Source organism: Oncorhynchus gorbuscha, linkage group LG14, assembly GCF_021184085.1.
Source record: "Oncorhynchus gorbuscha isolate QuinsamMale2020 ecotype Even-year linkage group LG14, OgorEven_v1.0, whole genome shotgun sequence".
Lineage (NCBI taxonomy): Eukaryota > Metazoa > Chordata > Actinopteri > Salmoniformes > Salmonidae > Oncorhynchus > Oncorhynchus gorbuscha.
Genome location: NC_060186.1, coordinates 61,887,053 through 61,913,417, shown reverse-complemented (window position 1 = coordinate 61,913,417; position 26,365 = coordinate 61,887,053). Strand labels below are relative to the sequence as shown.

The following is a 26,365-nucleotide window of genomic DNA, read 5'->3' as shown; positions in this document are numbered from 1 at the left end:
GAAAAGCAGCCAACAAGCGCTCAGCATATGTGGGAACGCCGTCAAGACCGTTGGAAAAGCATTCCTCATGAAGCTGGTTGAGAGAATGCCAAGAGTGTGCAAAGCTGTCACCAAGGTAAAGGGTGGCTACTTTGAAGGATATAAAATATATTTTGATTAAAAAAAAATGGTTACGACATGATTCCATGTCTTCACTATTATTCTACAATGTAGAAAATAGTGAATATAAAGAAAAACCCTTGGATAAGGTATTGAAACTTGACTGGTACTGTGTGTATATAACTGGCCCTGAGGACTTGACAAAAGCTGTTTTAAGCTCTCAAATTTAGAAATAAAACAAATAATTGTAATGAGCAGGGTTCTATGTTAAAGGCTGAGTGGAATGTCGCCTGTTTGTGTTGGTGTGTCAGTGTGTGGGGAAGAATTAAAAATGATTACTTTGTGAAGTTAGACACTAACACTGGAAAAAAATATTCAGCACTTGGATTTTTGAATTTTGCTGTTGGCTGTAAATATTTTTTCTCTGTTGTACAAAGTGGGAGTAATAATTTTGTGAGAGTTGTCCTGAAATATATTAGAAGAATAAATGATATTGAATTATAGGTGTCCCAAATATTCATTGAGTTTTCCCTATGCCACACTGATTGCTAAATGCATTTTCTTTTCACTAAATATGCTATCCAGCTTCTGCAGGTATAAGGGAGTTTGGGAATCCAAACCACATGAATGTGAACCAGAAAGAAGGGTACAATTCCCTGAAACCCCAATGAGAACAAATGCCATGAGTTTTAAAGTTAGACTACAGTAGAGTGCATATTGAGTCATGGCAAATACAATGCCCCAGATGAGACCTTGGGAGAAGCTGTAATAATAAGACATTGGCTCAGGGGTTTCAAGTGCTGTCCAATGAATCAAGAGCTTTATCGTTATATTGGCTTTCATAATGATTTAAAAAAAAGTACCATTGAGAACATCATTAGTAGCGATCAATGTCGTTCAATCCAATTAAAGTGGAGAAAAACAGGGTTCATAGGGAGTTCGGTGTACAGCAGGTTGCCATGGCAGGGAAACTGTATATCAGAAGCAGCATGGACCAAAATGTGTGTGAATTCACTGAAATCTTTATTCAGGAAAACCACCACCTCATGCGTATGAGTGCGTTTGACCTGTTTTATTGAAAAACTTTCAAAATAAACAAAATGGCACAGCAGTATACAAACGTCATAAACGCACATGCACGGTCAGTCTAGAAAAACTGTGGGGTTCCCCTCTGTGGTGCATTTCTCATTAGAAAATCATTTACAGGCTAACTAACAGGGGAAGTGCTGGCTGGTAGTACACTGACGGTGCGGTGCGTACAAGACAACTCAGAAAGCTACGATTTAAGTGCATTCATGACAACTGGGAATGCAAGCGCCAAATGGGATTTTTTTATTTTATAGATTTTTAAATATTTTTTAATAGTCACCCAACACAGAAATACCGGTCTGAATCTCTGGCACCATCCTAGAGCTCCGACCAGAATATCACTGACGTCATTATATTTCCCCCAGTCTGAGCTCGTTTTTCCAGGGACTGTTTCAGAGTCAGGGGACCATCCACAAAGTGTGTGAAGTTGAAGTTACGGCGGTGAGGACAATCATTCCAATTGGACATTGAGTGGAAACAGTGCTTAATGTATGGGGTTTAAACATGAGGTTTGCATACATGGAAAGGTATTTTTTATATTTCTTTAAAATTAAAATATCCAAGACATACCTAACTGATAAATACAGATAAATGTAAAATACCAAAGTTAATGGTATTTTGAGACAAAAAAAAAAAATATATATAAATTATTTTCAACCACAATTACGTCGGGACCATTTCTTAGTTTCATCCAATCGAGAGTTGAAAACGACCATTACAAGAGATCACTAATCAAACGGAAATAAAAAGACAGAAAGAAAGTGATTACAAATGAAAGAGTGAAGATCATAGAAGTGTTTTTGGTCAGAGCAGAGTAGGACCGTTAGCAGTAGAGAGAGCTTTGGGTTGTGGGCCGGGCCGAGCGGTGGTCCTGCTATTAGGCTTGTCGTATTTTGGAGGGGGTATAGGTCTTGTCCACAGACTCGTCCTGTAGAAACATGTGCAGGCAGCGCTCGTTCTGAGCCAAAGGGTGACCAGCCACTCTGAAAACACAAGACAGGGCGAGACAGAGGTTATGAATACCTGTTGTTACAGTCTGTCTGACGTGGTTACAAAGTACATGCTAACAAAGAACACATTCTGTTCATACATTTTATTTCTGGAAAAATTGTCAATACAATCTTTGACCATAATGACTTCCTTACTTATACCTCTTCGTTCTCATAAGGAACATAAATACGGCTTCCATGAGAGCGCACCGCGAGAGACATTGACCATAATTGGACAGTCAAGAACTACTCCAGTCTCCTTTTCACCTGATTTATAAAACTGAAAAGTTTTCAGGAGGGTTACAAAATGTGCCCACATTTTCAGCAGGTTTGTTTTCAATTTCTTTCAATCTCCAAACGGTCAGGTCAGGTGCATTTTGGAAGACCACTGACCTATGTCTGATGGTCATTGAAAGGGAATAGGGAGCACCTTTACTAACTGTTATTTTAAATTGGCAATTGATTAAGTCTCCATGTTACATCTGGAGCCAGAGAATTTGATTAAGAGCAAGAATGACCATTGAGGTCAGGTAGAGGGTAAGGGATAGAAGCAAAGTAAAAGGGAGAGAAAATAAAATAAGGGGGAAAGAAAGAAACAATTGAAAGATAGACCCATTTTACATGACTGACGTACTCATCATCCCACGTACTCTCAGCTACAGTCTAAAATGAGAAATATTTCTGAAGGCCAAGCTTGACCAAGGGTTCACGTACTGGTCAAACAGAAAAATGACAGAGGATTTGATGAGGCTTCCATTTGCCATTAAATGTGCCCCACCCCTCCCAACACTCCCCGACAAAAAAAAAAGGGTTCAATTAAACTATCTCACCTGGCCTCTAAATCGCACCCGATCCTGTCCCCACTCCTCCATCCCAAGTCTGATGACAAATCTCACCTTTCGTTTTTGAACAACATGGCCGACTAACTTCCCTCCAAACTTCACTGTGCTGCTCTCTCCTCCTCTGCTGGGTTGTTTACACATGATAATGGTGTTTACCTCCAGGAAAAGGGTTTTCCTCTCACAATGCACTCAATCACAGATTATAAAACAGCAGAGCGAACCAGCTCCATTCCACTGTGCAGCTATTAAGTCTAAACAATGCTATGATCAACAGTAGCATTTAATTGAAAGAAAAATACAAATAAAAAAATCTTAATTACCAACATATTCTCAGCTCCCTTGAAAAACCAATGTATGGTTTTACATACTTAATATTCTAACAGGTAGCATTCGCCACATTTGCACATGAAACAAAGATAATAGCCAAGTCTGCAATCAAAGCAAATAATTACAGTCCCACTCTAACTTTTATTGTTCTCTACATGGGGGTGAGAACACCTTGGGGTAAAAAATAAGCAGGGGTGCACACACCATGCCTCGGGAAACCACTTGCTGTAATTTGAGACACAATTATCATAAATTACACATCTAAAATAAAACAAATGTAGGAAGGTAGGAAGTACTAAGGGACACACTTCTTGTTCGTTTACCAGGTAATTATGAAGGAGAATTAAAGAGGGGGGGAGACGACATATCTGGCTGTGTGTGTTCAGTCTGTTAACAACACCGAGAGAGGGAATCTAATTGATCAACTGATTTATGTTAAGTGTTTCATAGACTCCTAAGGTTAAGATTGAGCTGAAAGTGTCTACATTGATATGTTTAACAAACACACATGCCTACATGCACGCTCTCACACGCCTTACATCAATCAAAAAGTTGTAATATCACAAAACAACACCCTGATTCAAGGAAGCAGAGGATCTAGGGATGACTGTGTAAACTCACTTGTTGAGGAACTGCTCCAGCCCAGCTCTCCGCTCCTCGATGAAGGAATCGTCAAATATCCCATCGTCCCCTCGGAACGGAAGCTGTCTGAACAGAGCCTTCCCGGGGAGAGGGGGGACCACCACCTGAGAGCAACACACACACACACACACACACACACACACACACACACACACACACACACACACACACACACACACACACACACACACACACACACACACACACACACACACACACACACACACACACACACACACACACACATTAGTGGCATAAACCAAGTGAGCGGTTTTACTGTTCTGTTTCTCTGTTTGGATTTCCCTTTTCCTGTTTAAAGCGTACCGAGACTGTTTTACACCCCCCATAGATGGCTCACCTTGCTATCTCTCTCCAGCTCCCCCCTGAGCCACTCAAAGTCGCTGTACCTTCTCCGCACACGAGACTCCTTCAGCTTGAAGATGGGCAGGTTGGTCTAAAGGAAAAAAACGGGGATAAAAAATAAAAATACATAAGCCACGTGCAAACCAGCTGCGTTAAACCTTATGCAAACCAGCTGCGTTAAACCTTATGCAAACCAGCTGCGTTAAACCTTATGCAAGCCGCACTACTGGGACTCAACTGCCGGACAAGGCTGCAGTACGTGCTGTGTTTCTCATGCATTGGATTTTTCAAACTTGTTTGTTGCTTTGCCATGGTCTCAGAAACAGAAGATAAACTGAAGATTTGGCTGATTCTGATTCGGGGCGGCAGGTAGCCTAGCAGTTAAGAACATTGGACCAGCAACCAAAATGTTGTTGGTTCGAATGCCTGAGATGATTAGGTGAAGAAGAAGAAAATATTAATCTGTCAATGTGCCCTTGAGCAAGCCACTTAACCCCTAATTGCTCCTGTAAGTCGCTCTGGATAAGAGTGTCTGCTAAATGACTAAAACGTAAAAATGTGATTGCATAAGAATTACTGTACCACAAAGTCTGTTTGCACGCAGGGTTAAGGGGAACCAGAGCACTGTAGGGTAAACAGACTAAGGTCAGAGATTTAAAGGAGTTTAAATAACACTAGGGACCACTCCAGGGGAGTATTCATTACACCGATTCTGTTGCAAAACAATATACAACAGAAACTGTTAATTGCAAATGTAAATCATGAGTTTATATTGGACAAATTCAGGTAGGTCCGTCCCTGTTCCGTTTGGTTCTTAAACAGTGTCCGTAACGAATACACCCCAGGAGAGTTTGAACTAAAGCATTGTAGATCGCGTGAAGTATGAGTCCGTGCTAAATGATGCAGGGTTCTCCCCAGGATTTTTAATATGGTAGTGTTGGCGAGGTATGGAGATTTTTGCATTTATTTAACTCCCGTAACTGTCATTTCCTGCAATATTAAAATGTTTTGTTGCCTTACTGTGCCTTCAAAGTATTCATACCCCTTAGACTGAATTCAATATAGATTCAAAAAAACAACTCTACACACCACAATTAAAAAGTGAAAACATTTGTATACATTTTTGCAAAATCAACAGAAAATGAAGCACAGAAATCTAATTTACATAAGTCTTCACACCTCTTGAGTCAATACATGTTAGAATTACCTTTGGCAATGATTATAGCTGAGTCTTTCTGGGTAAGCATAAGAGCTTGGCACAAGTGTATAGTACAATATTTACACATTCTTTAAAAAAAATCTTCAAGCTCTGAAGTTGTTTGTTGATCATTGCTAGACAGTCATTTTTAAGTCTTGACAGATTTTCAAGCCGATTTAAGTCAAAACTGGAGCTAGGCCACTCAGGCATATTCAATGTAGTCTTGGTAAACAACTACAGCGTCCGTCCGTCGGTCCACCCACACCCACACAGGGGAAAAAAAGTATTTAGCCAGCCACCAATTGTGCAAGTCCTCCCTGTAATTTTCATGATAGGTACACTTCAACTATGACAGACAAAATGAGAAAAAATCCAGAAAATCACATTGTAGGATTTTTAATGAATTTATTTGCAAATTATGGTGGAAAAGAAGTATTTGGTCAATAACAAAAGTTTCTCAATACTTTGTTATATACACTTTGTTGGCAATGACAGAGGTCAAACGATTTCTGAAAGTCTTCACAAGGTTTTCACATACGGTTGCTGGTATTTTGGCCCATTCCTCCATGCAGATCTCCTCTAGAGCAGTGATGTTTTGGGGCTGTTGCTGGGCAACACGGATTTTCAACTCCCGCCAAAGATTTTCTATGGGGTTGAGATCTGGAGACTGGCTAGGCCACTCCAGGACCTTGAAATGCTTCTTACGAAGCCACTCCTTCATTGCCATGGCGGTGTGTTTGGGATCATTGTCATGCTGAAAGACCCAGCCACGTTTCATCTTCAATGCCCTTGCAGATGGAAGGTTTTCATTCAAAATCTCACGATACATGGCCCCATTCATTCTTTCCTTTACACGGATCAGTCATCCTGGTCCTTTTGCAGAAAAACAGCCCCAAAGCATGATGTTTCCACCCCCATGCTTCACAGTAGGTATGGTGTTCGTTGGATGCAACTCAGCATTCTTTGTCCTCCAAACACGTCGAGTTGAGTTTTTACCAAAAAGTTATATTTTGGTTTCATCTGACATTCTTCCAATCTTCTTCTGGATCATCCAAATGCTCTCTAGCAAACTTCAGACGGGCCTGGACATGTACTGGCTTAAGCAGGGTGACACATCTGGCACTGCAGGATTTGAGTCCCTAGCGGCTTAGTGTGTTACTGATGGTAGGCTTTGTTACTTTGGTCCCAGCTCTCTGCAGGTCATTCACTAGGTCCCCCCCGTGTGGTTTTGGGATTTTTTTCTCACCGTTCTTGTGATCATTTTGACCCCACGGGGTGAGATCTTGCGTGGAGCCCTAGATCGAGGGAGATTATCAGTGGTCTTGTATGTCTTCCATTTCCTAATAATTGCTCCCACAGTTGATTTCTTCAAACCAAGCTGCTTACCTATTGCAGATTCAGTCTTCCCAGCCTGGTGCAGGTCTACAATTTTGTTCCTGGTGTCCTTGGACAGCTCTTTGTTCTTGGCCATAGTGGAGTTTGGAGTGTGACTGTTTGAGGTTGTGGACAGGTGTCTTTTATACTGATAACAAGTTAAAACAGGTGCCATTAATACAGGTAACGAGTGGAGGACAGAGGCGCCTCTTAAAGAATAAGTTACAGGTCTGTGAGAGCCAGAAATCTTGCTCGTTTGTAGGTGACCAAATACTTATTTTCCACCATAATTAGCAAATAAATGCATTAAAAATCCTACAATGTGATTTTCTGGATTTTTTTCTTCTCATCTTGTCTGTCATAGTTGAAGTGTACCTATGATGAAAATTACAGGCCTCTCATTTTTTAAAGTGAGAGAACTTGCACAATTGGGGGCTGACAATACTTTTTTGCCCCACTGTATACACACACACACACACACACACACACACACACACACACACATACATACATACATACATACATACACACATTGTCACACACTGTCACACATACATACACACTGCTCAAAAAAATAAAGGGAACACTTAAACAACACAATGTAACTCCAAGTCAATCACACTTCTGTGAAATCAAACTGTCAAATCAAATCAAATTTATTTATATAGCCCTTCGTACATCAGCTGATATCTCAAAGTGCTGTACAGAAACCCAGCCTAAAACCCCAAACAGCAAACAATGCAGGTGTAAAAGCACTGTCCACATAGGAAGCAACACTGATTGACAATAAATGTCACATGATGTTGTGCAAATGGAATAGACAACAGGTGAAAATTATAGGCATTTAGCAAGACACCCCCAATAAAGGAGTGGTTCTGCAGGTGGTGACCACAGACCACTTCTCAGTTCCTATGCTTCCTGGCTGATGTTTTGGTCACTTTTGAATGCTGGCGGTGCTTTCACTCTAGTGGTAGCATGAGACGGAGTCTACAACCCACACAAGTGGCTCCGGTAGTGCAGCTCATCCAGGATGGCACATCGATGCGAGCTGTGGCAAGAAGGTTTGCTGTGTCTGTCAGCGTAGTGTCCAGAGCATGGAGGCGCTACCAGGAGACAGGCCAGTACATCAGGAGATGTGGAGGAGGCAAACAACCCAGCAGCAGGACCGCTACCTCCGCCTTTGTGCAAGGAGGAGCACTGCCAGAGCCCTGCAAAATGACCTCCAGCAGGCCACAAATGTGCATGTGTCTGCTCAAATGGTCAGAAACAGACTACATGAGGGTGGTATGAGGGCCCGACGTCCACAGGTGGGGGTAGTGCTTACAACCCTACTCCGTGCAGGACGTTTGGCATTTGCCAGAGAACACCAAGATTAGCAAATTCGCCACTGGCGCCCTGTGCTCTTCACAGATGAAAGCAGGTTCACACTGAGCACATGTGACAGACGTGACAGTCTGGAGACGCCGTGGAGAACGTTCTGCTGCCTGCAACATCCTCCAGCATGACCGGTTTGGCGGTGGGTCAGTCATGGTGTGGGGTGGCATTTTTTTGGGGGCCCGCACAGCCCTCCATGTGCTCGCCAGAGGTAGCCTGACTGCCATTAGGTACCGAGATGAGATCCTCAGACCCCTTGTGAGACCATATGCTGGTGCGGTTGGCCCTGGGTTCCTCCTAATGCAAGACAATGCTAGACCTCATGTGGCTGGATTGTGTCAGCAGTTCCTGCAAGAGGAAGGCATTGATGCTATGGACTGGCCCGCCCCTTCCCCAGACCTGAATCCAATTGAACACATCATGTCTCGCCCCATCCACCAACGCCATGTTGCACCACAGACTGTCCAGGAGTTGGCGGATGCTTTCGTCCAGGTCTGGGAGGAGATCCCTCAGAAGGCCATCCGCCACCTCATCAGGAGCATGCCCAGGCGTTGTAGGGAGGTCATACAGGCACGTGGAGGCCACACACACTACTGAGCCTAATTTTGACTTGTTTTAAGGACATTACATCAAAGTTGGATCAGCCTGTAGTGTGGTTTTCCACTTTAATTTTGAGTGTGACTCCAAATCCAGACCTCCATGGGTTGATAAATTTGATTTCCATTGATAATTTGTGTGATTTTGTTGTCAGCACATTCAACTATGTAAAGAAAAAGTATTTAATAAGAATATTTAATTCATTCAGATCTAGGAAGTGTTATTTTAGTGTTCCCTTTATTTTTTTGAGCAGTGTATATATAGCCTTGTTTTAGGTTATTGTACTGCTGAAAGGTGAATGTCTCTCCCATCGTCTGTTGGAAAGCAGACTGAACCAGGGTTTGCTCTAGGATTTTGCCGTGCATAGCTCTATTAAATTGATTTTTATCCTACAAAAACTCCCTAGTCCTTGCCGATGATAAGCATAGCCATAACATGATGCAGCCACCACCATGATTGATAATATGATAATATGAAGAGTGGTACTCAGTGATGTGTCTGATTTGCCCTAAACATGACGCTGTGGATTCAGGACAAAATTCATTATTTTACACATTTAGTGCCTTATTGATAACATGATGCATGTTTTTTAACATGTTTATTCTGTACAGGCTTCATTTTAACTCTGTCAATTAGGTAAGTATTGTGGTGCAACTACAATGTTGATCCATTCTCAGAGTTGAATGACTTTGATAGGAGAAAAGTCACCATTGGCCTCATGGTGAAATCCCTGAGCGGTTTCCTTCCTCTCCGGCAACTGACATAGGAAGGACACCTGTATCGTTGTAGGGATGGAGTGTAATTAAAACTTCACCTTGCTCAAAGGAATAGTCAATGTCTGCTATAAAAAAAAAAAAAATCAAAAGTTGACACCTACTCATTCAAGATTTTTATTTGATTTTTACTATTCTCCATACACTGTAGAACAGTGTAGACAACAAAACTAGTGCAATAACACATGGAATCATGTAGTAACCAAACAAAGTGTTAAAACAAAATATATTTTATATATTTGAGATTCTTCAAAGTAGCCACCCTTTGCCTTGACAGCTTGGCACACTTGGCATTCTCTCAACCAGATTCATGAGGTAGTCACCTGGAATGCATTTCAATTAATAGGTGTGCCTTGTGGAATTTATTTCCTTCTTAAACGGTTTGAGCCAATCAGTTATGTTGTCACAAGGTAGGGGTGGTATACAGAAGATGGTCTTTTACCAAATAGGGCTAAGTCCCTATCATGGCAAGCAAAGAGAAATGACAGCCCATCATTACTTTAAGATATGAAGGTCAGTCAATACAGAAAACTTCAACTTTGAAAGTTCCCTCAAGTGCAGTCGCAAAAACCATCAAGCGCTATGATGAAACTGGCTCTCATGAGGACCACCACAGGAAAGAGTTACCTCTGCTGCACAGGATAAGTTCATTAGAGTTACAAGCCTCAGAAATGGCAGCCCAAAGAAATGCATCAACTGTTCAGAGACTGCGTTTATCAGGCCTTCATGGTCAAATTGCTGCAAAGAAACCACTACTAAAGGACGCCAATAATAGGAAGAGACTTGCATGGGCCAAGAAACATGAGCAATGGACATTCGACCATGGAAATCTGTCAATTTTTTACTTTTGGTTCCAACCGCCATGTCTTTGTGAGAGTTGGTGAACAGATGATTTCGGCATGTGTGGTTCCCACCATGAAGCATGGAGGTGGTGGTGTGATGGTGCTTTAAATGGTGACACCGTCTGATTTATTTAGAATTCAAGACACACTTGAAGAATATAAATAAATGCATTTGTTAAACACTTTTTGGTTACTACATGATTCCATACAGTGTTATTTCATAGTTTTGATGTCTTCACTATTATTCTACAATGTAGACAATAGTAAAAATAAAGAAAAAACTTTGAATGACTTGTGTCCAAACTTGTAGGCCTCCTTGCTCGCACAAACCTTTTCAGTTCTGCCCACAAATTTTCTATGGGATTGAGGTCAGGGCTTTGTGATGGTCACTCCAATACCTTGACTGTTGTCCTTAAGCAATTTTGTCACTACTTTGGAAGTACGCGTGGGGTCATTGTCCATTTGGAAGACCCATTTGCGACCAAGCTTTAACTTCCTGACTGATGTCTTGAGATGTTGCTTAAATATATCCACATATTTTTCCTACATTATGATGCCATCTATTTTGTGAAGTTCACCAGTCCCTTCTGCAGCAAAGCATCCCACAACATGATGCCACCACCGTGCTTCACAGTTGGGATGATGTTCTTCAGCTTGCAAGGCTCGCCCTTTTTCCTCAAAACATAACGACGGTCATTATGGCCAAACAGTTCTATTTTTGTTTCATCAGACCAGAGGACATTTCTCCAAAAAGTACAATATTTGTCCCCATGTGCAGTTGCAAACCGAAGTCTGGCTTTTTTATGGTGGTTTTTGAGCAGTGGCTTCTTCCTTGCTGAGCGGCCATTCAGGTTATGTCGATATAGGACTCGTTTTACAGTGGAGATAGACACTTTTGTACCCGTTTCCTCATTTTCACAGGGTCCTTTGCTGTTGTTCTGGGATTGATTTGCACTTTTTGCACCAAAGTACATTTATCTCTAGGAGACAGAACACGTCTCCAGCCTGAGCGTTATGATGGCTGCGTGGTCCCATGGTGCTTATACTTGTGTACTATTAATTGTACAGATGAAAGTGGTACATTCAGGCGTTTGGTTCATCATTAGGAGCAATTCCCAGACTTGTGGAGGTCTACAATTTTTTCTGAGGCCTTGGCTGATTTCTTTTGATTTTCTCATGATGTCAAGCAAAGTACTGAGTTTGAAGGTAGGCCTTGAAATACAGCCACAGATACATCACCAATTGACTCATATTATGTCAATTAGCCTATCAGAAGCTTCTAAAACCATGACAATTTTCTGGAATTTTCCAAGCTGTTTAAAGGCACAGTCAACTTATTGTATGTAAACTTCTGACCCATTGAAATTGTGATAGTGAATTATAACTGAAATAATCTGTCTGTAAACAATTGTTGGAAAAATTACTTGTGTCATGCACAAAGTAGACTTGCCAAAATTATAGTTTAACAAAAAAATTGTGGAGTGGTTGAAAAACAACTTTTAATGACTTCAACCTAAGTGTATGTAAACCTCCGACTTCAACTGTATATACATAGAGTGCATTCAGAGTATTCAGACCCCTTCCCCTTTTCCACATTTTTGTTACATAACAGCCTTATTCTAAACCTACACACAATACTGCTCAGTTTGGCTGGCTGGCCAGCTCTAGGAAGTCTTGGTGGTTCCCAACTTCTTCCATTGAAGAATGATAGAGACCAATGTGTTCTTGGGGACCTTCAATGCTGCAGATATTTTGGTACCCTTTCCCAGATCTGTGTCTCGACACAATCCTGTCTCGGGTGCGCAACGGACAATTCCTTCGACCTCATGGCTTGGTTTTTGCTCTGACATGCACTGTCAACTGTGGGACCTCATATAGACAGCTGTATGCCTTTCCAAATCATGTTCAATCAACTGAATTTACCACAGGTAGACTCCAATCAAGTTGTAGAAACATCTCAAGGATGATCAATGGAAACAGGATGCACCCAAGCTCAATTTCGAGTCTCATAGCAAAGGTGCTGAATACCTATGTAAATAATGTATGTTTTTTTTTATTATTTAGAAATTCGCAACAATTTATAAAAACCTGTTTTTGCTTTGTCATTATGGAGTATTGTGTGTAGATTGCTGAGGATTTTTATTTATTTAATCCATTTTAGAATAAGGCTGTAACATAACAAAATGTGGAAAAAGTCAAGGCGTCTGACACAGCACCTTCTTACATTCTTTGGGGAAAACCCGGTGATGATATTGATACTAGACTGGGGTTTACAAAATCTAATTTTCAATAGGTCTCACAACACACTATGGTACCATCAACCCTTCCACCACTACTGTGTAGTAAACCAAGTGCTACACAGCAGCCATTTTGTCCCAGAGACACGCACCACACACTGGCTATGAAGAGTAGATGCAGCGTGAATGACACAGGCTTGCCATTGTGCCGTTTGGGCCTAGCCTTGTGTTAGGTACTCTGTGGCAAATGACTTTGTTAAAAGAGCCATACAAATTGAAAATTCAATTGGAAATTGAAATCCTGTATTGAGGACTGAAGAATAAAAGTTTGCTCTTACAGGGCTCACCAAGGTCTGATGCACTTTGGACGAGCTGAGAGAAAGACAGAGAGAGAGCGCGTAGTGCTAGTTAATGAGCACTGGAGATTACATTTCATGAAATGTTTCGGCATTGACATACACCACTGAAGCGTACAGCAGCATATTAGAACACAATGCCAAAGCTCTTCACCTGTCATGACAGCAGCATCCTGCGGCCATCCCAGCCACAATACACAACCTGGAGAGAAAAAGAACATTTCCCCATAGACAGACAGCAATCGCAGAAGGTCAGAATTCATGGAGAGCCACAAGAGCAGAAACCATTGAGCTGTTGGATGGATGAATGCAGGGCGATGTGTGTGAGCAGTGGCAGACTGATCGATGAGCAGGAGACCGAAGGAGTGTGTCAGAGTGTGATAAAGAGATGGATAGGTAGCTGGCACGCTGAGTAAATAGATTAATAAATGGGTGGGATGAGGGGAGGGGGGGCTACATGGACTATGGGGGACTAATTAAGAAAGAAGAGCAGAAATGGCCTTTTCGTTCTCATGGTCTCCCTCGCTCTCGCTCTCACTCCCCCCGTCCCCTCTTCATATTTTCCCTCTCCTATAATAAGTCACTGTTTTGCCCTTGAGACCCCTCTTGAGTCTTTTCACTGGGAAAAACACAAACTGTACTCTCCTCTTGTCTTCTGTCCTCTCTTCTCTGCCTGCTCCTCTCTTTTTGCCCTACTTCTTTAAAATGATGGATTTTTCTACTCTACATTAATGAGGTAAAAGAGAGAATTCTTTTGGAAGGATTTGAAAATAATAAATTCAAGTTATCAAATAACAATTGCTAAATGTTTTTATTACCACAAAAAACTACAATGAAGTCAATATGGTAATATCAGAACAAGTATTAAAAGTGGCTGAAAAATAAGATTTTGCCTCATGTTGGGGTTCTTCTGACAGTTGATAATGGAGGACAAAGAACAAGGTGAGGGAAAAAGGTATAGAACACTACACGGAGAACTGAAGGAATGTTTCTCTCTAGTTACACCTTTCTTTCCCATCCTTCACCTCTCCTTACCCCCTTTTTCTTTCTGTAGTTGTATGTCCTCTCTCATTTGTCTACCCAGCCATTCTCTCTCCTCTTATTTCCTTCCCTTCTGTCTCCAGGTGAGGTTGTCAGCCACCCCCTCCTTCCTCTCAGGTCACAGAAGGGGATTAGCCTAGCTTTAAGAGCCCCTCAGCTGTAGCCACGGCCTTCCCTCTCAGTGGGCTGTCCCCCAGTGTTCTGGTACCTCACAGCACGGAACGCTTCACGGAACACTGGGAAGTTAATCCTCACGACAACAGATCATGGTTACAGGTAATCTGCCACCGCCGAGACGCTAATCCCATCAGGCCCAGTCCCGACGCTCCCACACAAAACACACACGAGCAGAACTCTGTGTGTGGAGAAACAGGTGATAGAGTTAGAAAACTCTCAAACAAGCTGCACAACACACACACACTTAACTTTTGGACAATTCTGGTCCACTCAAACTACACTTTCCAAATGTTCAATCTTGGGCTTGCTGGTCCACACCCCTGCCTGGACCTCAATGCTCAGGACAAAAGAGAGAGAAAATGAAAGTCACCTGCGCTTTCAATCACCACCCCATCGCAACCTATGATTAAGAGATTGGCGTTAACGGTGAGAGGAGAGGAAGAGCGGACAAGTCAGGTGAAAGGTGAGTAGTCAGCTCGCCCACACTTTTCGGTCTCAAACAAACACTTCTAATTTCACACATACAAACACGAAGAACACCACTCCCCATGTAAAGAGGCAGTGCGTGGGAGCTCTACAAGTCAAAGATCAGGTTTCTGTCCTCTTCACACCTGGCTGTAGGTTGGGGCTGGGGGGTGTGGTTCGAGTGGGGGCTGAGGGCGTGGTGTGTGTATGACTCAGGTTACGGAATAAGGTATTGATTGAGACACCCTGGACCACCCTAAACCCATAATGTCTTTAGTTCAATCGAAGCCTACCTTTATTTCTTTAGTTATTCAAAAAGCACACTTTGTTTCTCTCACCATCACAGATCAGTGGTGGGATAGGGGTGAGTAATAGGAGGGAGGGGTCATAAGCCTTCTATAGGGCACAAGAAAATCTGTGTAGCAGAAAAAAGACAGAATGCAGACATTAAAAAGGAATACAACAATATTAAAACATGTATTGAACTTAGTAGGAAATCAAGTAAATGTATTGAACTTATTCTAAAATTAATTTTGAGGCGGAAGGTAGCCTAGTGGTTAGAGCGTTGGACTAGTAACCGAAAGGTTGCAAGATCAAATCCCCGAGCTGACAAGGTAAAAATATGACGTTCTGACTTGCCTAGTTAAATAAAGGTTCAATTTAAAAACGGTTTACAATTAATGTGCCCAAGTTGATAACAAAACATGAACAAAATGCATCTGCGATTCGTATTTTCCTGCAAAGGCACAGGAACGCCCCCGTCTGTGTGTGGTGCGCTCATATGTCCGGTCTCGTCTTCACTTTGTGTCGCCGTTAGCGATAATGCTAATGATAACAGTCTGCTGGCTGATGGAAAGGCTTTCCCAAAAATATTGTCAATTAAAAATGTTAACTACAAAGTAGCCTATGCCTACCTGGCAGAAGGATATCATGTTTATTTGCAACAATCCAGTGGCCAATTGTTTTGCAAACTCTGAAATCACATGAGCACTACAGAAACACCACTAACCAAATAATGTCTTTGGCTGGTGTTGTGTGCTCACTTGAATTAAAAAGCAATGCGATGCGAGTCATGAATAACTGATGAGTCAAAATGTATTACAATGTGTATAGTTTTGGTAACAAGTCAGTCTTGTCTACAACGGAGCTTGGAACATCCATAAAAGAAGGTTTGGTTTTGATTTGACAATGTCCATTTACCCACTAACATGAGGTGAACATTTTTTAAACGTATTTAACCTTTAACTAGGCATGTCGGTTCAGAACAAATTCCTATTTACATCGGCCAAACCCAGATGACCCTGGGCCAATTGTGTGCCTTATGAGGGCAGGCTGCGATACAGCCTGGATTCGAACCAGGGTGTCTGTAGTGAAGCCTCTGGCACTGAGACGTAGTGCCTTAGACCACAGCGCCACTCAGGATCCCATCTGCGGTGATTGCTCTCAATCCAATAGCATAGCCAGTGAGACACCTGTCCAGCAGCTCAGACTTTGTTAACACATCGCACATTTTTTTTAAAACTTGTGAAATACTGCACCAAAGACCTTTGATGTAAAATTATGCAACTAACACATTCTAGGGCAAAATTCATTAGATATTTTGAGGAATTGAAATGGGTTTCTGCATCTAGTGTTGAGAACAAACATCATTCACCAAATGCGGAATCGTTGAGGAAACAAGACCGAAATCACATTTTTAGAAACACACTTGCCAATAAGCATGCTCACTGGCTTTTAAATGGTAACTACAACCAAAATTCTAATGTCTTAGATTTTTACCTCAAAACGTGGTCTCCTGATGTGGTTTAAACTAGAGGTCGACCGATTAATCGGAATGGCCCGTATTTTTGGGCGCCGATTTCCGATTAAAAAAAAGAAATGTTTATTTGTATTTTTTATACCTTTTATTTAACAAGGCAAGTCAGTTAAGAACACATTCTTATTTTCAATGACTGCCTAGGAACTGTGGTTTAACAGCCTTGTTCAGGGGCAGAACGACAGATTTTCACCTTGTCAGCTCAGGGGTTTCAATCTTGCAACCGCACAGTTAACTAGTCCAACACTAACCATTGCACTCCACAAGTAGCCTGCCTGTTACGCAAATGCAGTAGAAGCCAAGGTAAATTGCTAGCTAGCATTAAACTTATCTTATAAAAAAACAATCATAATCACTAGTTATAACTACTAATCCAGTTTAGCAGGCAATATTAACCAGGTGAAATTGTGTCATTTCTTTTGCGTTCATTGCACGCAGAGTCAGGGTATATGCAACAGTTTGGGCTGCCTGGCTCATTGCGAACTAATTTGCAATTTGCAAGAATATTTAGACTTAGATAAAATACCGAACGGGTGGCATCCCTAACGGTTCCGTATTTCATTGAAATAAACGTTTTGTTTTCAAAATTATAGTTTCCGGATTCGATCATATTAATGACCAAAGGCTCGTATTTCTGTGTATTATTATGTTATAATCAAGTCTGATTTGATAGAGCAGTCTGACTGAGCAGCAGCAGGCCCGTAATCATTCATTCAAACAGAACTTGTGCGTTTTGCCAGCAGTTCTTCACAAGCACAGCACTGTTGACTTCAATGACTTCAAGCCTATCAGCCTAATGACTGGTGTAACCAATGTGAAATGGCTAGCTAGATAGCAGAGTGTGGGCTAATACTGTTGTTTCAAACGTCACTCGCTTTTCGATTTGGAGTAGTTATTCCCCGCGGCTTTTGTGGAGCGATGGGTAACGATGCTTCGAGTGTGGCTGTTGTCGAGGTGTTCCTGGTTCGAGCCCAGGAAGGGGCAAGGAAGGGGACAGAAGCTATACTGTTACACTGGCAATATTATAGTGCCTATAAGCACATCCAATAATCAAAGGTATATGAAATACAAATGGTATAAAGAGAAATAGTCCAATAATAACTACAACCTAAAACTTCTTACCTGGGAATATTGAAGTCTCATGTTAAAAGGAACCACCTGAGCAAGGAACTTAAACGTGAGCTTTTTTACATGGCACATATTACTTTCTCCTCCAACACTTTGTTTTTGCATTATTTAAAACAAATTGAACATGTTTCATTATTGTTTTTGAGCATTTAAAACAAATTGAACAGTGGGTTCGATTCACGTAGAATGTATGCACACATGACTTATCGCTTTGATAAAAGGCTAAATAGCATATATTTTATTATTATTTTTATATTAAGTTAAAACAAGTGTTAATTCAGTATTGTTGTAATTGTCATTATTACAAATAAAACATTTTTTTTTAAATTGTCCAATTAAATTCTTGACGCTACCCATCCCTGTCGCGGGATCATTTGTCGTCAGCAACCGCTGAATAGCATAGCGCTACAGTCAAATAATATTACTAAAAAATATTCATATTCATGAAATCACAAGTGCAATATTGCAAAACACAGTTTAGCCTTTTGTTGATCCACCTGTCGTCTCAGATTGAAATGATGCTTTACAGCGAAAGCAATCCAAGCGTTTGTGTAAATTTATCGATAGCATAACATAGCATTATGTACACTTAGCATCAGGAAGCTTGGTCACGAAAATCAGAAAACCAATCAAATCAACTGTTTACCTTTGATGATCTTTGGGTGTTTTCACTCACGAGACTCCCAGTTACACAACAAATGTTCCTTTTGTTCCATAAAGATTATTTTTATACCCAAAATACCAACGTTTGTTTGTTGCGTTATGTTCAGAAATCCACAGGAAAGAGCGGTCACGACAACGCAGACGGAAATTCCAAATAGTCTCCATAATGTCCACAGAAACATGTTAAACGTTTTTTTATAATCATGCCTCAGGTAGATTTTAAAATATATATTCGATAATATCAACCTAGTGTGTAGGTTTTTCAATAACAGAGGGAGAAACAATGGCCACTTTACTCTGTAGCGCAAAAACTCACTCCGAGAACCCCCACCTATCCATATATATGCCATTTAGCAGACGCTTTTATCCAAAGCGACTTACAGTCATGTGTGCATACATTCTACGTATGGGTGGTCCCGGGGATCAAACCCACTACCCTGGCGTTACAAGCGCCATGCTCTACCAACTGAGCTACAGAAGGATCCACTTACGCTATGTGATCTTTCACGCTCATTTTTCAAAATAAAAGCCTGAAACTATGTCTAAAGACTGTTGAAACCTTAGGGAAGCCATAGAAAAAGGAATCTGGTTGATAGGAACAGAAGGGTTTCAAAATAAGAGGCACTTCCTGATTGGATTTTCCTCAGGGTTTCGCCTGCAATATCAGTTGTGTTATACTCACAGACAATATTTTGACAGTTTTGGAAACTTTAGAGTGTTTTCTATCCTAATCTGTCAAATATTCTAGCATCTGGTCCTAGGCCGTTTACTTTGGGAACGTAATTTTCCAAACATAAAAATAGTGCCACCTAGCTTCAAGAGTTTAATCGGTAGCAGCTTTTTTGGCCCTCCAATAAATCGGTATCGGCGTTGAAAAATCATAATCGGCCGACCTCTAGTTTAAACACAGTTGCGGACTGAGAACACCCAATTTGGTTATTTTTCTATTTAAAATAAATAAATAATAATACTGTTTTCAGAACGAAAACCTGGAAAAACAAAACCAGGAATTGTATTAACTCAGAATTCTGTTTTTCAGAGAAAAGAAAAATGCATAACAAATATGTTCCTGCGTTTTGTAAGCTCAGATCTAAAATGCTTCTTATTTTAAATTTCTGCTCTGCATCAGACAAATTTTGTGCTTCAGCTGCACTTCTCCACTCGGATGAGAATTCACAAATAGGCATTTTATCAGCAGGCATGGTGCTCTGACTGATGTGGAGCTACCTTTCTCAGTGTAGCCTACTTTTCTCCAGTTAAATGCAAGATTAACTTCAAGCAAAACATTCGGAAATGTACCTGACTACATTTATATGATAAACATTAGAAATATGATAACCATGCATAGTTTGCCAGAAATACCTTGCATTTTTATTGTAAACAAATGTATGTGTGTATGCTAGCCAAATAGCGTTGCATTTGTGTTGTCATCTGATAAAAAATTAAAGCTAAAGTATGCTAGCCAAATAGTGTTGCATTTGTGTTGTCATCTGATAAAAAATTAAAGCTATTTTCTGCTGAATGTGTTGCACTAATGTATTTTCTGTGAAGGAAAACTATAGCTACCTGACGACTCTATTGAAGCAAACAAAACTTGACTTTCAATGTAAAACACAGGTGAAATGGTATAAAATGCAGATTTTTTGATGGTCTGCGTTTTGAAAATGCAGATTTCTGAACTCTAACAAAGCCCCTGAAAACTGCGAAAACAGAATATGGGAAGTTAATGTAAACCACATGGCCGTCTCAGTCACCAGAAATCAACCCAATTGAACACTTGTGGGAGATTCTGGAGCAGCACCACCAACAACAAAAAGCCAAATGATGGAATTTCACATGGAAGAACGGTGTTGCATCCCTCCAATAGAACATTGGAGACTTGTAGAATCTATGCCAAGGTGCATTGAAGCTGTTCTGACTCGTGGTGGCCCAACGCCATATTAAGTTGGTGTTTCCTTTATTTTGGCAGTTACCTGTACCATGCTCATTTTGAATAATCACAATGACAATGCATTTTGAAATACAATACCTAGCTGGACCTGAGCAGTTAGACAAGATAAGAATGAATTACAACAGAAAGATAATGTAAAAAGTGATTAAAGTTTGAGTTACTGCTATAACATTGTATAAGTAGTCTTTCCATGAACAGCCTAGACTATGGTGATTAGGTTATGCTTCATACAGACAGAGAGCGAGAAAGAGAGAGGGAAAGCGCGACAGACAAAGCGCGACAGACAAAGCAAGGCAGAGCGAGAGAAACGTAAGCCTAAGCAAGTGAGTGCACAGGGTCCATTTCATAAACAACACAAAAATACCCAACTTCCAACTACACTTCACTGAGCCAGTGGCCTACTAAAAGCTTTCACATCGCAGGAATAGAAACCCTTGAGTAACCCACCGCTGCATTAGAAATGCATGTGAAACATCATGTGTAGGAAGAGACAATACCATAGCTCATTAAAGACTTGGGGGAGAAAAGAGCCCAAAACCCTCAAGAGAAAGGTCACCCCTCTCTTGTGAAAATGGTTCAAGGCCGCCTATGCATTAGCTTTTAGCAGGATGGATTAAGTCAAGTTCGAGAGTGCCGCATCCCTAACCCCCCCTGCCCCCTTCTTACCCTCCCCTAGCTCTCCCTTTCAAAAATAAAAAGTATGAAAAATGGCAGCACAATACCATCTCATCGCATCATATTCTAAAAGGGAAAGAGGAGAGAACAATGGCGTTGGGGCCGTGGGTCTCCCCCTCTCTGTCGTTTCCCCTGTGCACTTTCCCTCTCTCGCCCCTACAGCCTTCCCTCGACTCTCTCCAACTCGCCTAGCTGGCAGAAAGCTGCTTTGTTGCCATAGTATCAACTCCCACTTTTGATACTGTCATTTCAAGTAGGATATGGTAGCCTTGATACAATATGTTCCCCATTTCCATTAAAATAGTTGTCAGAGGATGGTGTAGAGTTTGGATTATACTTGACTGTGCCTGACAAGGCCCCTCCACCCACACCCCTCCCTATTTTATTAATGACCAAATGTTTTTCCCCCCCAAATGGAAGAGAGAAAGAAAGTGGGGGAGGCTATAGAAGTGGCGAGGTGGAGGAATGGAAGAGAGAGAGAGAGCTGTAGTAAGAAGCACTTTTATATGCTCCTGTCTGTCCATAAACAAAGTGAGATCCCAAAGTCCACACTCTTCTGTGTGCTCTCTGAAGGGGGAGATGGAGGCTACCAAAGGCAAGGTCTAATGTTGGTGGTGAAGCTTTCCCCCCGTTTTCCGAGTTCAAAAACATACAGTACTCTGTTGAGAGCGCGAGAGAAAAGTCCTCTCACCCTCACATCAAACTGAATCATTGAGAGACATTAGGACTGTGATGAGAGCATCTCCTCAACATTCAAGACACGTAAAAAAATACCCTGAACTAAAGCCCATGAAAGTGAACTACCAATTAGGCTATCCAATATGTTAGCAATAGCCTTCTATTATCAGGGGGCTTATTTGAACAGTATATTATTAGCAGAAGACACAGTTTAAATATAACAAATGACAAACGGAAAGACCAAAGACAACATTCTATTATTTTACACAAGACCACATTTTCAGGTTTACAAGTCGAACACGTGAATTCTAGGTTAACTTGAGGACATGATGCTGGTTTTAGCAGAGAAACTCACCATCTGCAACGCACAACGCAGTTTCTGATATTCAATCAATTAGGCCTAAACAATTGACTGGTCACACTTTCTCTCACAGGGACCCTAATGTCACCTTTCACCATAAACTGACCTCGGCACTGACTATGAAAATGTTAAATAGGACCATATCAGCGAACACCGTAATATCACAGAAATTAACATACTACCAAACCATTGCATGATTAAGGTATAATACTACTTGTCTGAAAGAGTTGTGCAACAGTTACCATAGATACTGAAGTGGGGACAGAAGGAGTAGTAGGAACCAAAGAAACAGGAACTCAAAGGGTGCGTTCCAAAATACACTCAGGCCATCTACTCTGATTTCAGAGCACTCTTGTCTGAGTGTGCCAGAGCGCAGAATTAACTGATGAATTTACCAACGCTCAACACCTGTTCAATATGGCAGGTGTCAGTAACCGTCGGTAAAAAAGCGTAATTAATTTGCTGCCAGCAGCACAGTTACAGTCAACAATGCTCTGGATAACATAAAACTGCCTAACTAGCTCTGCAGGGGCGAGTAAAATGAAGTGTTCTCTCATTTGTGTCTGGAAGTAGCTAGCAAGCTAGCCAACGTTAGCCAGTTAGTTTGGGTGCTTGACTGCCGTTGTGAGGTCAGAACGCTCGGCTCAACCCTACTCATTGGTCAGAGCGTCCAGTGTGCATTCTGAACCTCTCAGAGAGCGAAACGTTCTGAATTTACTAACGGACAATCTGACAACGCTCTGAATTTACAAATGCCCAGAGCACACTCTGGCACTCCAGATTGAATTTACAAACACACCCAAAGTATAGAAGGTAGCCTATAGGAGGCATAGCAGTGAAGAGGTGACAAAAGCAAAGCACACATTTCACCTGTTAAAGGTCAGGTGTCATATGAGTAGATCTGATAGAGTCCTCGTAGACTAAGGTGACTATTCTCTGGACTAGGCTGGGCGAGGGATGTTGGAGATGCAGGGCTATGTTGGATGGAGAGCGAGGGGGTGCTTTTGTGGCCTCCCCAGGGGGGTGGGAGTAAGTGGGGGAGCCCATACGAGGACAGGGATGAAGCATTCCCCTCTCCACAAACCAGCCTGATGCATTCTTCTCCCCTATCAATGAGGGGATTAAAAAGACTCTCAGTACGGCCGTACGGGCTCTCACTGCCATGGGATGGGGGGGTGATTTGGGATGATGAGAGGGACTGGGGGGGGGGGGGGGGTTGATCTACTAACATTTCATTGCATAAATACAGGGGGAAAATATTATAGCTAAGCGGTGAGAGAACCCGAAACACAAGCAACACTGCAAAGCATTCCAAGCTGGCCAAGGTACCAGGCAGACCTTCTGGTATAGTCTAAATGCCTTTAGAAAACAGGAGTAAAACACTTCCAAAGAAAGGGAGAAGAAAGGAAAGAGGAGAGAAGCGAAGCAAAGTTGACACCACGTTTGTTGAGAAGTGAGGGATGCTCCTCTTATCCCTGGCTCTTATGCAAAGCAGGGTCACAGAGGGCCATGAGGCGCACAATAAATGCTGATTACACGCATATGCTAATTATTACACGCTAATCAAGTACAGTAGCCTTATATTCAGCTCTAATGCCCGCAGACGGGCTTCTCTAGGTAGGGGGAAGCTATAAATACTATAGGGCCATGCTGCGCTAAACCACCACACTACTGAAAACAACGAGAGACAGCCCAGACAATCACAGGGTTGACAGTGGTACGGTGATAACATGCTTAGCTCTTGATGTACTGCTTGAAATGCAATAATTCTGGTAATTTGTTTTGTATTATGCACCCTGTGTTGGAAATAGTGGTGTGAAACAAATAGCACAAAAGTAGAGGATGAAAACTAGAGCCTTTTCAGCAGCCTTAAAAAGTGTTGTGTTGGTAACTGGTATTGAGTTGGTACCTTTTAGCTTTCATATAAAATTTGAACAAGCTCCAGACAGGTTTTAAAATTGTATTATACCCCATGCATTAAGTCTGTCAATCGTTATTGTCATGATGACACATTGAGTAACTTTTCCTTACAAGCAATCAATAGCAACTAATTTGAGGGTTAAACAGTTGTTGATGACTGACTTTCACTCTCCATAGTAGTTTATAAATATGGATGAGACCAGAGGTGAATCTCCAAAGTACTTCCTCGATTCCTCCCGTCCAATCCTCTCCCCACCAGAGGGAAGCAAGGAGGTCTAGCTTTGTGAGGACATGCATCTGTACTGTTTACCCCCCAGCCCCCACCTCTCCACCCCAGCAGAGCAGAAAGGAAATGCATGGGTAAGTAGACTGTGGGGCTCGCTGATGCTGAGCCTGGCTCAACATCCTGTCTTCATTCCAGAGAAGCTGGCCAGTAGTTTCAGTACACCAAAATGTCATAGAACTGCATTTTACACAGAGAGTCCCTTTACTGGAAAAGTATTGCTATGACTAATAAGAGAGGGGGAGAGAAAAACACTGGACTCATCTGTATTGCTCAATATCTGAGTAGAGGCATGGAGAGGCAACATTTCTTGAGTGAGTGAGCTGGTCTCCAAGCTCTTCTTTTGGGTAGAGACTTAGCATGAAAGACTATTTTATTGTGTTAAAATAAACCCTTGTTGAGCTCTCTGCTTCTGTTGGTGTGTGACAAATCGAGAGTTTGGGACTATAATGTTCTATCTGCAAAAAGATGATTCTAGGACAATTGGCTTTAAAGTTCAGGACCCTTATTGGTTTGAAAGGTGTCAGCAATTTCTATATTATATTATTTTGAACTTAACATGAATTGGGGTATTTCGAGTACTATTATATAGGTAAAGCACATTGAACAGAACAAAGCTATGCCAATTACTCAATTTAGACAAAAATACAGATTGAACCTGGTAGTCCCAAACTCATTAACTATCTACCATTTACACTCTATGACAGGGGTGTGGCTGGAACACAACAAGGATCTGTTAACGGTTTGTAAAACAATTAACTCGTTAAAGACAATACAAACTAGCTAGTTAGTTATATGGCTCCATGGCCTTTGGCCATGAGGCTCTTGCAAACAGGACACAAAACAAGACCCACTGTCAACAACATATTTGTAACTTTCCATTGACTTCACATTCCTGAAGTCAGAGAAGCTAACAGTTCGCTAGCTACCTGGCTAGGCTATCGACCAAAACTGGAGGCCCATTTAAATAATATTGTATCAACAATGCTCTGATAACCTCGCCAGAAATAGTTTAATATTTTTAATACACAGCTTAATTGGTTAAATGCCAAGTATGTTAGTTTAAAAAAAAACTAAATCCGCCGTCTAATTAACTGTTATAGCTACTAACAACTACCTACCTACTCCGTGGCTAAAAGCTAGTTAACCGATTTGACCGTTCGAATATTGTCTACATCTGACTGGTCTCTTTCTTAGTGTAACCCTAACTAAACCTAATCCCCTTTATCAAGTTGACCAGGTCCACTGCCCTAAAGAGCAAGCTAATGGTTTGCCTATTTATTTGATTAGCTATCTTGTATGCTCACCTTCAGTCTTATTTCATACGTGGTAAACCTGGTCCTCCCGACACCGATCGTTTCAGGGTTGCTCACATCAATCTCTAGAAAGTTACTTGGGGGTCCATACGCGTCGTTCAAGTTCTGAGGCTTGGAGAATAGCCTCCTTGTATCAGCTATAGTATCAGCCATTTCTCCCCCACTAGCTTGGTTAGCCGCAATCGCCCTGCCGTTTGGGTCCGTGTTATTCTGGATCCTTGGGACGTCCCCTATAATAATAATAATATGAATAAATGGGTGGGTGCTTATATTTTTCCTATTTCAAACATGTACACGTGTGTATTAATACGCATGTATGAATAGTATATATTTAAAAAAAAATGTTTTGCATATATCCTAACTCTTCCCTCCGAGAGTGAGGTCACGGCAAGTGTCTACACATAGACATTAATACCAGGGTCTATAGCACGTCCCTACCCCCCATTGAAGTTGACATCATTTAAAGTGGTAAGGGTAGTAGGGCTTAGTGTAGGAACGTCCCAAGGATTCCGGATAGCACTAACCCTTTCGTTTGGGGTTGCTCGCTCCACTTCCGATCAGCTGAGGAGCAGCTGACACTTGGCAGCTTCCGTGTGTTTTTGGCGCGTAAAAAAACGGGGAACTCGGAAATCTCCGATTTCAAACTTCAGCGTACTCAAGACAACTGGGAGCTCGGAAAAAAATAGCGCCAGGGATAAAATGTTTTGAATGGTCATCCAACTCGGAATTCCATGTTGAGAACTCTGGCATCTTTCTAGAGCTCCGACCTGATCACATTATGATTTGACC

The 26,365-nt window shown here is 41.6% G+C and overlaps 1 protein-coding gene across 1 annotated transcript; it reads right to left on the bottom strand.

Annotated features, from left to right (window-relative positions):
* Nucleotides 1-1,099: 1,099 nt before the first annotated feature.
* On the bottom strand, nucleotides 1,100-26,021 carry snx3 (sorting nexin 3). Its single transcript, XM_046298739.1, has 4 exons — nucleotides 25,568-26,021; nucleotides 4,347-4,442; nucleotides 3,968-4,092; nucleotides 1,100-2,171 (listed from the first exon to the last, which is right to left on the bottom strand). The coding sequence occupies exons 1-4, from the start codon at nucleotides 25,727-25,729 to the stop codon at nucleotides 2,066-2,068; spliced, it is 489 nt and encodes a 162-aa protein (XP_046154695.1). The 5' UTR covers nucleotides 25,730-26,021; the 3' UTR covers nucleotides 1,100-2,065.
* Between the last annotated feature and the right edge of the window lie 344 nt (nucleotides 26,022-26,365).

Excerpts from the sequence above, each read along its gene's own strand:
- snx3 (XM_046298739.1), bottom strand. The coding sequence starts at position 25,729 with ATGGCTGATACTATAGCTGATACAAGGAGGCTATTCTCCAAGCCTCAG. Across the intron at positions 4,443-25,567 it reads CGTATGAAATAAGACTGAAG|ACCAACCTGCCCATCTTCAA; the intron begins GTGAGCATACAA and ends TTTTTCCTTTAG. Across the intron at positions 2,172-3,967 it reads CTGGAGCAGTTCCTCAACAA|AGTGGCTGGTCACCCTTTGG; the intron begins GTGAGTTTACAC and ends TTGTGTTTTCAG.